Here is an 11,513-nt window from a genome sequence, read left to right as displayed (position 1 = left end):
GCCTTGAGTAGGTTACTAAGAGTCTTTTTGAGCTTCTGTTTCCCCAACTGTAAATTGGGATAATTCTACCTCTCAAAGCTACTGTGAGAATCAAATCAGATAACATATGTGAACGTGTCTGGACCACCATAAGCACTGGAAAAAGTGATCTCCAATAGTCTCTGAGCTCAATGAAGCCCCCTACTGCTCTCTTTTGCTGGCTGAAGAGTTTTCATTTCTTCAATCATTCTTTATATTCCCACTCTGGTCTCATCTTCTGACTGTTCTCTAATTTGTCAATGCCCTTCTTGATATGTAAGTCTAGAACTGAACACATGCTACAGATGTGGCCTGGCCAGTCCAAATAAGACCTACTATCACCTTCTTCAATCTAGACTGTATCCCTCTATTAATGCAACCCAAGTTTGCAGTGGGTTTTGTTTTGTGCCCTTACATCACTCTTTTGGTATTGTTGAGCTGAAAATATCTAACGCCAAATCTCTTTCATAGGGATGTTTGCAAAGCTCTGTCTCCTATTCTGAAGCTGTGCAATTGAAGTTTTGGACCTAAAGTGAAAGGCTTTACATTTATCCAATTTTATGCTTTATCCAGCAGGACAAGGTACCCTCCCTGACAAGATGGGGTCAAGAACCCAAAAGAATATTTGGCTGACTCTCTTTAGTCCAGGGAAAAGAATGTTTATTTGAATCTTGATAGAGTTGAGGCAGTGAAGCTGAGGCACTGAGGGAAGACGTCTGGATGCTGTGACTCCAGTCTACAACACCTCACCTGCATCAGGGTCACCCAAGGGGCCTGGCCTGGTGACTCTATGCCTCAGGGTAGTGTACTGTCTATCTCTCCTGGGATGGTTTTGTAGGACCTAAAATCATAGAGATGGACCAGGGATTTGAGAGAAATCATGAGCCCAGATAGATTACAGCTTGTGGGGCCTAAGGGTCTCCTACTGTCTCCTGAGAGATGGGGCTTCCCAGTGTCCTTCTGCTGATTCAGGTGCTGGGAGGGGCACAGGCACCCCTGCCCATCCTCTGCCTTCCCTCCTGACCACTGGGTTGCATGCCAACACTGCCCAAATGATGACTCGTCCCCCAGGTCAGTGCCAACGTTCAGATCACATGGGAAGAAAAGTGCTTTCTTTATTGCTTCAGCTCAGCATGCCCACATGGCTCCCACACATCGCTCAGTCCTCATGGGCTCAGGGGATGCAGCAGTGGTCAGACTGGCCCAGCTGCCTTCCTGGCAATGGCCTCAATCAGTCCTTCTGAACCCTGGAAGGCAAACCTGCAGGATAGCACGGGATACTGAAAGGAGCCAGGCTTCATTCCCACACTCCCCCCAGATGCCCAAACACCAGCTCACAGCTGGAATAATGTAGTTAACCCAGACCAGGTCTTCATGACCCATAGCCATTATAGCCAATTTCCCTTTTATTAATTAAATGGATTTAATTAGATGGAGGAAGTTGGCCTGATGATTTGGTGACATGTAGGTAACACCTCAGCACAGACACACAGTCGCCTGAACTTTCTGTTTTGCAGCATAATCATGGGCATAGAGCTTCAGATCAAGAAAGAATATCTACTTTTGCCCAGATCAGCTCCTCTAGCTGTGTGACCTAAGTCACTCCATCTCTGTGAGTCTCAGTTTCCTCATCAGTTAAGTATAAGCAAACTACAGTCACCTCCCCAATTGGTATGAGGTAAATAAAATCATGGAGAAGATAATGTTTGAAAACATGTAAAGTATGAGTGAATGAAGAATAGCCAGTTTCCTAACATTTCTATACTGTGCCTCACAGTTAAGGACTTTTGCATCCATTCCTCATTTGACCATCACAACACCTTTGTGCCGTAGGTGTTATTATACCCATTTTTCACTTGAAGAAACTGAGGCTGAAAGAGGCTACAGGGCCTCAGAGAGCTGGTGAATTGGCAGAGGCAGGACTTGAATGCAAGGCACTGACTCCAGATTCTGTGCTCCTTTTTGCTAAGTCTTGTTCAAAACAGAAGACTGGTAGGAAGAGGAAGAATGAAAAGAGGAAGAATTTTAAAGTTACCCAACAACCTAAACTTCTGAAAGAGGGGGATGAAGCCATGCAGGACACTGTGGATCCGGTACACTGTTCAGAAACAAAAGAGAAAGGGGAGTTGAGGTTTGTGCCTCTTCGAGTGTTTTGGGATCACATTCTTCCAACCCGTCCACCCTGGACAAAGCTGACCCCACACAAACAAAGCTCTAATGATGAAATTTCAGGCAGGGGGTTGAGCTTAGATAATAGTTATTATTATTAAGGATAATAAGAACCACAATAACAAGGGCAGGGAACTGGGCTAAATTCAACACCCAGTACCACTAATTAGCTTATTTTAGGCATCTGGATCATTCCATTTGTCACTTTAAACTGTTTTTGTTGCATTTCTCTGGAGCTGCCTAATGTTTCCACCCGGTTTCCTCAGTTGTCTTAAATTGACTTTGACAGTGGTCAGGAAGAAAGCACGAGCATAACGACATTAAACAAACAAAAAAAAAGTTTAGGTCATGACCACTCTCTGGTCCCTGGCAAGCATCTTGGCCAGTCCAGCCACGCCCACAAAGATATGGTAGGTAGACCTTACCCAGCCCAAAGTAGATGCCAATGGTCTCCAGGGAGGCGAAGGTGAGCAGACCCACCCCGAGGGACATGAACCAGTCTGGAAGGGAAGCCAAGGGATAGCGTGGTCAGCCAGACGGTCACACCCCGGACATGCATGCTGCCCTTAACCCAGTGCTCCACGCCTCCCCAAGCTGTGACCCATGCCTTTCCCATTCCCCAAGCCATTCTATCCCCCAACCACTGCAGCTGCTCGACCCCTCACCGTGCAGGCCCCCTCCCCTTGTGGGCCTCCTCTCCCTCGCTGCCCCCTCCCCTTGCCCGCTCCCCCATATCTGCCCCCTACTCCATCCTGGGTCGGGCTTCCTCCGGGTGCCAGCGTGCTCTCCTTCTTAACTTCCCCCCAACACACTGCTGCCTCTCCTGCCCCCTTTCCTCCCCCGTTCCTCCTGTACTCCACCCCTCCCCCGACGTAGCTGTCCCCCAAGTCTTTGTCACCTCCTCCCCCCGTACTGCTACTTCCTCTTCTTGTGGGTGGGGAGGGGGCGTGCCCCTCCAACCCCCACCCGGGGGGTCCCTCTTCCACTGTGACGCCTGGAAGAACCCTTTGCTCACCTGCGTAATAGTGATAACACACTAGCAAAGCCCCAATGGCAAAGCAGAGGAGGACGAAGTGGAAAAACTCGTCTGTAAAAGTAGAGGTGAGGGGGTACTATTTGTTTCGTTCCCTTGTTTAATTACAAAACGTATTCTGGTCTCTACTCAAATGCAATTTAATTCAGAGACACTGCTCCTGACCACCAAACTAAAATAGCACCCAGGCTCCACCACTTTCCAGCCCTTATCTCATTTTATTATTTTTGTAACAGCAACGTGTTATATTTTGTTCTGTGCTTATTCTCTGTCTCCCCCAGTGGGAGGCCAACTCCTGAGTGGCTGAGGATTTTAGGCTTTCTCTGGATGAATGCCAAGGAATAGAGTAGGCATAGTGAGTTAGTTAGAGCAGGGCTGGCATGCATGGGTGCCCAATACTTTTATCTATGGAATGAATGTTAAAGGGAACTATAAACAAATGCAAAAGTATCAGTTGTAACTTAGATGTTTCATATTGTCCCATTCTCCCTCCCAATCCACTCCTAAAAGTGATCAGTGGTTAGCAAAACCTTTCCAGGTATACATATGTGCATTTTTAAAACAAAAATAGGACCAATCTGTATAGCTGCTGCTTTATAATTTGCTTTTTTCCCTTTTGTTGACAGATCAGGCAATTTTTCCACCTCAGAATACAGAGATCTGCCTTCTCCTTTTCTATGGCTGCCTACTGTTCTGTGGTATAAAATTTAGCCCAGTTTATTCATTTGGTCTGCCACTGATGTGAGGGACAGTGGTGATTAAGTGGTAGAACTCTCACCTTCTATGCAGGAGACTTGGGTTTGATTCCCAGCCAGTGTACCTTTAGCATGGTCACCACCCATCTGTCAATGGAGGCTATGTGTTGCTATGATGCTGAACAGGTTACAGTGGAGTTTCCAGACTAAGGTAGACTAGGAAGAAAGGCCTGGTGATCTACCTCTGAAAATCAACCAGTGAAAACTCTATGGATCACGACAGTCTGATCTGCAATTGATCATGAGGATGACACAGGACCAAGTAGCATTTCATTCTGTTGTGCATGGGGTCAGCTTGAGTTGAGATTGGATTGACAGCAGCTAACAACAACCATTTATGTAACTGTGAGTTGCTGTCAAGTCAATTCCAACTCATGGTGTCCCTATGTGTTACAGAATAGAACTGCTCCATTGGGTTTGCTTAGGCCTTTTCTTCTGCAGTACCACTGGGTGAGTTTGATCCCCCCAACCTTTAGGTTAGCAGTTGAGAGCAAACCTTTTGCACCACCTTTGTTGTTGTTAGGTGCCATTGAGTCAATTTCAATTCATAGCGACCCCATGTGACAGAAAACTGCCTCATAGGGTTTTCTGGGCTGTAATTTTTACAGAAGCTAATTGCCAGGTTTTTCTTCCCCTGTGTGGGTTTATATTATCAACTTTTAGGTTAGCAGCTTAACTGTTTGTGCCACCAGTGCTCTTGTTGTGTACTGCCAAATTGATTCAGATTCATAGTGACCCTATAAGACAGGGTAGTACTGCCCCCTAAGGTTTCCTAGGCTGTAATCTTTATGGGAGCAGATCGCAAGTCTTTTTCCTGCTGAGCTACTCATGGGTTCCAACTGCCAACTTTTGGTGAGGAGTTGAATGCTTCACCATTGTGCCACCAGGGCTCCATCCAGGGCACCTAGAGGTGTCCATTTTTTTTGCTGCTACCACTGATGCTGCACAAACATCACTACATGTGAACTTTGGTGCATCTGTGTGCTATTTCTGGAGGCCTGATGCCTGTAAGTGGAATTGTAGGCTAGAGGGTTCACATAGTTAACAGAGGAACGGGGAGAAAAGGAGAGGCAGGGCCTGTGCTGGGGCAGAAATTCAGGGGCCATCTTAAAAGAGGCCTCACTGCACTTAGCCAGGCACTGTGGAGGTCATGGAGGGAGAACACTTGCTGCCTTAGGGCCCAGTCAAATAACTGATTAGAGGAGATGCAAACAAGGTTGTAGAAAAAGAGAGGATGCTTTAGAGAAGCCTCCCCAGAATGCGTTAGGCTCCTGTCTGGGGTATTGAGGCAGTTGGTAATGTGTCCAAGTTCAGTCAGTTTAGCCACTGATGAACAAGTGCCCTAACCCCTTTGAGCCTCAGTGTTCTCTTTGACAAAATGAGGAGAGTAACCTTTATGTCCGTTGAGGACTGATGGGGATCTTAATGGGAAACCGCTTTGTAAATGGCAAAAGGTAGCGGGATACTGAATTTCTCTGCTGTCAAGGAAGATACTGATGGCAAATGAATGCAGATGAGAAAGAGATGTCTTTTTGTTTTGTTTTTGTTTCTTAAGAAAAATCAAAATGATTATTCTAATATCTTTCTTGGCTCAGAAGGGTCCTATGGCTCCGAGGATGGGGCCTGCCATAGTCTCTCTCTCTGCTAAATCACTGGCTGGGGCAATCCACAGGAAGCTAGGCCTTCCACAGAGATAGAGCCCCCAGCCTTTGGTCATTACAATCCCTGAAGTTGCAGGGAGTTGTAGGTCTGTGGGGCTCATTATCATGGACCCAAACCCAAAAGAACAAACCCACTGCTGTTGAGTCAATTCCAGCTCACAGTGACTTCATACAGTAGAACTCCCCAAAAGGGTTTCCAAGGCTGTAAATCTTTACAGAAGCAGATTGCCTCATCTTTCTCCTGGGGAGTGGCTGGTGGATTTCAACCTCTAACCAAGCACTTTAACCACTGTCAGCTTATCATTTAGGGGAAAAAAAAAAAAGAATATTACTCAGACCTAGACTAAATGTTTAAGGAGTGTCAGGTTTAAGTCTCTTTAAACCAATTTATTTAAAAAAGAGATCAGGCCAGAATAAGGAATCTGAGGTTGGACTCATTGTATCTTACATGTTAGTGGGAGACAGAACTTACAGATCATTCTAGTCCAGGCTTATTCTGAATCCACACACCTCCTTTGTGATGTTTGCCATCTCCATGTACCACTGCTTACCACCTTCACCATTTAGTGCTAATCCAAGTACTATCTGTAATATTATATACTTAACATTTTTCTTTAAATAGATTCCTTTTTCTTAAATAAAGTTTTTAAAAAGGAAACTTTACATCACAATAGTAAATGGGACACTTGGACTCCCTGTTATAAAAACAAACACAGTGAAAATAAAGCAAGATGGTTAAGTTCTAGCCAGACACTGGTGTTTGTAGAAGGCTCTGGAATACAGGGAGAGGCTTGCCCTGTCTGTGTTCCAAAGTGCAATTAACAAGGCTCTGGGCAGCATTGAAGGCACAGAGCTCTAAACTGAGACTGTCCTCTGAGAAAGAGGGTAGAAAGGGGACTTTCCTTGGATGTATCCTGCACTTTGGGAATCTCAGTTTCAGTCCAATGAACATTGCTTGACAGTCCAGAAAAGTTAATGAGCATGCTCTGGTTTATCCAGCTGGACAGTAGAACCAGTGGCTCAGATTCATGTCCCCCACTTCTTTTGCAAGTATCTAAGATGTTTCTAGAACAACTGACATTTGTTTAATCAAAAACCTTGGTCTCCTAAGAGAGTGAAAACAAGCCATAGAATGGGGGAAGATATCTGCAAAATACCTAACTGACAAAGGAATTGTATGCAAGATACACAGAGAACTCAACAAAGAAGAAAGCAAACAAGTTAATTATAAGATTCGATAGACACCTTACCAAAGGAGATATACAGAAAGCAAATAAGAATATGAAAAGATGCTCAACATCATATGTCATTAGGTATTTGCAAATTACAACAATGAGACACCATGATACACCTATTAGAAAGGCTAAAATCCAAAACACTGACAACATCAAATGCTGTCAAAGATATGGAGCAATAGAAACTCCCATTCATTGCTGGTAAGAATGCAAAATGTTATGGCCACTTTGGAAAACTATCTGGCAGTTTCTGACAAACCTATCCATAGGCTTACCATCCAATCCAGCTATCACACTCCTAGGTATTTATCCAAATAAACTGAAAACTTATGTCCACATAAAAACCTGCATGCAAATGTTTATAGCAGCTTTATTCATAACTGCCAAAAATTGAAAGTAACCAAGTTGTCCTTCAATAGGTTAAGGGATAAACAAACTGTGGTACAACCATACAGTGGAGTATTCATTGCCGTCAAGTCAAATCCAACTCATAGTGACCCATCCTTGGGTTTCCAAAGCACTATCACTGAGGAAGTAGTTGTCCCTTCTTCCTTCCGAGGAGTGGCTGGTGGGTTTGAACCATCAGCTTTCTGGTTAGCAGTCAAATGCCTTAGGCACTACTCCAGAGTGGAGTATTATTCAGAGATAAAAAAAGAAATGAGCTATAAAGCTATGAAAAGACATGGAGGAAACTTAAATGCATACTTCTAAGTGAAAGAAGCCAGTCTGAAAAGGCTATGTACTATATGATACCAACTGTATGACATACTGGAAAAGGCAAAACTATAGACACAGTGAAAAACACCAATAGTTGCCAAGGGATTAGGGAAAGGGAGGAGGGATAAACAGGAGGCACACAGAGCATTTTCAGGGCAGTGGATTTCTTACGTTTGATACTATAATCCTGGACACATGACACTATTTCAACATAAAGAGTGAACCCTAATAGTTTGCATTAGTATGGTTAATAGTAATGTATGAATATTGGTTCAATTGTAACAAAATGAATACAGATGTTAATAATAGGAGAAACAGTATGCAAAGGGAAGGAGGAGAAATGAGAACTTGCTGAACTTTCTGCACAACCTCTCTAGATCTAAAATTGCTCTAATAAAGTGTATTTGAAAACTAAAACAAGCCATGGTCTCCCCTCCCACCCTCATCTTTCTCCCTGAGGCACCCATAGATTCTAGGCCTGGAGCAGCTGTGGTCCCTCCAGTTCTTATGGCTCCCTTTCTAGGGTCTAGTCTGGTCTGACTTCATGGTTCTAGCCTTAGCCAGGCCCATTTCTAGCCCCCCCCCCCATCCCCATCCTGCCACAAGGCTTAATCCTTGTGACTCTGTGTGTAGCAGAGAGCACAGAACAGGGGTCAAGCCCAGGTCTGCTTGCCTTACTCGCTATAAAACCATGCCTCATCCTTGAGCCTGTTTCTGTATCTGCAAAATGGGAATAACTGTACCAACCTTTCCAGGTGATTCTAAACTGAGGAGGTTACATGTAGGGCACATGACAGGGGTGATAGATAATTGTTCTAGGCCTCCAGTTGACTTTCCACCCATAGAAATCTCACCCCCCCACCCCCACTCAACTTTCAGCCAAACAATAGACAGGACTGTAAGGTGAACAATAACACCAGGGAGGTACATACCCATTAGAACAATCAACCGTACTAGATCAAAAGGGCAGCATTTGCCCAGGAATTAAGCTCAAAAGACATGAAGGAATAGGAAAGAAGGACAAAAGGAAATGGTAAATGGGGAGGAAGTGGGAAGAGGGCTGCTACATTGTGGGGATTGCAATGTCATGAAATCGGCTCCAGACAGACAGAAGCAGGCTTGCAACACTAATTTCCTTACCATCTTTCTTGATATTCAGTCTTCTTAATGGAGCAGCCTCCACTTCTCCTTAGCAACAAGAGAAAGACAAGCATTTAACTGTGATGTGGGAAGAGTCTCTTCTCTTCCCTGACTCATTCATTGAGAATTGATCTCTTGGTTCTTTTTCCTGGGTCAGAGGGCACTCATGCAGGCCCAGTCAAGGCAAAACTGTGAAGGTGTGGGTGCCTGTCCTTGGGGTCCACATGAACACCTTCCTTCCTCACAGATCTCAATCTGTTTTCTGTTTCCTCTAAGCCTGGAGGTCCCTTGCCTGAATCCTTGTGACCCTTGCCTGGTGAATGCTTCTCTGCTGAACCAATCCAGCCTCTCAGCCAGTCTGTGGCCCTCCCCATCCCCCCATCCTCCCACCCCCACCCCCTGGAATCCAGGCCACCTCCTGCTCTCCTCTTTGAGCTTGTGTATTTACCACTTGCTGGATCAGAGCCTCTCCTCCGGAGTCCTGAAAGTAGAAACACAACCTTAGAGCCCAGACTAGTTTGGGGTCCTGTTATGAATTGAATTGTGCATCCCAAAAATATATTGTAAATCCTAACCTCTGTGCCTGTGGTTATAGTCTCATTTGGGAATGGGTTATATTTGTTATGTTGATGAGGTAGGATTAGCGTAGGGTGTGTTTTGAGTAAATTTTTCAAAATCTAAAATGAGCAGATTAAGCAAGCAGAGATGGGGAAGATGGATGCCAAGCCCACAGAGATCTCCAAAGAACCAGGAAGCAGAAGCTGAAGAGACAAGAGCCGACAGAGAGAGAAAGCCTTCTTTTAGAGCCAGCTCTCTAAATTCAGACTTCTAGCCTAGTGCCTAAGGCACTTGACTGCTAACCAGAAGGTTGGTGGTTCAAACCCACCAGCCACTCAGTGAAAAATCTACTTCTGCAAAGACTTACTGCCTTGGAAACCCAAAGGAGGTTGCTATGAGTGGGAATTGACTCAATGGCAGTGAGCTTAGTTTGCAACTGTGAGAAAGTAAATTTCTGTTTGCTAACACCACTCATTTGTGGTATTTTTGTTATAACAGTGCAAGATAACTAAGATAGAATTTGGTACCAAGAAGTGGGGGTGGAGGTTGGTGGTGCTATTCTAATAGATACCTAAAATGTAGAAGTGGTTTTTGAACTGAATAGTGGATGGAGGTTGGAAGATTTATTTATTTATTTATGTTATTTATTTTATTGTGATTTGGGTGAAAATTTACAGAGCAAATTTGCTTTCCATGCAACAGTTCACATACACTTTGTCTCATGACATTGACTACAATTTACCCCAATGCAACAGCACCTCTCCCACTTCCTCCCAATAGTTACGTCTTCCCTGTGTCCATCCCTCCATGCACTCCTGCCCCCTGAGCTCTCTCCCTGTACATAAACAGCCCTTCTTCCTCCCATGATTATTCTCTCTAAGGAGTGTACCTACCTCAGGTAAATGTTCGATTCATATGCCTGTCTTTTGTTTGGCTGGAAGCCACAGGCGTGGGTTCAATTCCAGACCTGAAGGGCAGCTAGGGGCCATAGTCTCAATGGTTCCACCAGGCTCTATCAGACCAGCAAACCTGGTTCCCCCCCTTTTTTTTCTCCAAATGATTTTGAGTTTTGTCCACATTGTTCTCCCTCTCTATCCAGGATCTCCTACATAGATCCCCCTCTAAGTGATTGACAGTGGCAGCCAGGCACCATCTAGTTCTTCTGGTCTCATTGTCATGTAGGCTGTGGATCACATGGTGTACCAGTCACCAGGACTAATTGTTTCCATGAATCTTTGGTTTTCTTCATTCTTCTTTGCTCTGGATGAAGAGAGACCCATCGTTCCATCTAGATGGCTGCTTGCAAGCTTTTAAGATCCCAGTTGCTACTTACCAAAGTAGGAGGTGGAACAATGTTTTGTGTAGTTTGTTATGCCAATTGAGCTTGATGTCCCCTGTGACTATGGTCCTGAGCCCACTGATTCAACTACTCAGTCACTTTGGGTAGCTGGCTGTGACCAAGAAGTGACTACAGCTTATCCCTTGTCAGCTCTACTATACACCTGGGAATTCTTACAGATTATACAAATACACTTATAGGACCATTGTCTGCCAACCCTATACATGGTCTTGGGTACACTCCCCACTTCATAAACATACCTAATAGTTCAGCCTGTCCACCCACCTATTCACCCGTATACCCATGTTTGCCTTTACTGACAACACAATACTGTGTACAAAAGGGTTCATCTTTGTTGTCTGTGCCTCCAATGTACCTCTCTATGTCTTCCTCTTCCTCAATGCCATCATGTTGATCATTCACATTTGGTACATTGCCCTTCTATTCACCCAAATCAATACTTATCTCTACCTAACAGTGTTCCCTCCCCTCCCACCCCTGGTAACCAACAAAGAAAATTTCCTTCTGTAGATAAACCTTTCCTTGCCTTTTACAATAATGGACTAATACAATATTGTCCTTCTGTGATTGTCTTATTTCACTCAGCATAATATCCTCCAAGTTCATCCACGTTATGTGGTGTTTTGCAGATTCTACAATACTGTAGGCTTGCATAGTATTCCATTGTGTGTATGTACCATAGTTTGGTTATCCATTCGTCAGTTGATAGACACCTAGATTGTTTCCATCTTTTGGCTATTATAAATAGTGCTGTGATGAACATGGGTGTGCATATGTCTGTTCTTGTCATGGCTCTCACTTCTTTAGAATATATACCTAGTAATGGAATGGCTGGATCAAATGGTATTTCTAATTCCAACTTTTGAA

General features: G+C 44.3%; 1 protein-coding gene across 1 annotated transcript in view; it reads right to left on the bottom strand.

Annotated features, from left to right (window-relative positions):
* Positions 1 to 1,245: 1,245 nt before the first annotated feature.
* Positions 1,246 to 11,513, bottom strand: part of TMEM40 (transmembrane protein 40) — a 26,829-nt gene continuing 16,561 nt past the window's right edge. The window contains exons 6-11 of the mRNA XM_042783099.1: positions 9,177 to 9,209; positions 8,729 to 8,776; positions 3,203 to 3,274; positions 2,613 to 2,687; positions 2,054 to 2,116; positions 1,246 to 1,265 (exon numbers count right to left, since the gene is read on the bottom strand). Of these exons, the coding sequence (XP_042639033.1) occupies positions 1,246 to 1,265; positions 2,054 to 2,116; positions 2,613 to 2,687; positions 3,203 to 3,274; positions 8,729 to 8,776; positions 9,177 to 9,209 (311 nt within the window). The remainder of the gene's footprint in view (positions 1,266 to 2,053; positions 2,117 to 2,612; positions 2,688 to 3,202; positions 3,275 to 8,728; positions 8,777 to 9,176; positions 9,210 to 11,513) is intronic.

This window comes from Orycteropus afer, unplaced genomic scaffold (assembly GCF_000298275.1).
Source record: "Orycteropus afer afer isolate SDZICR_OR568_19922 unplaced genomic scaffold, OryAfe1.0 scaffold00661, whole genome shotgun sequence".
Taxonomy (NCBI): Eukaryota; Metazoa; Chordata; class Mammalia; order Tubulidentata; family Orycteropodidae; genus Orycteropus; species Orycteropus afer.
The sequence above is the reverse complement of the archived record's forward strand: the minus strand, read 5'-3'. Positions and strand labels throughout refer to the sequence as shown.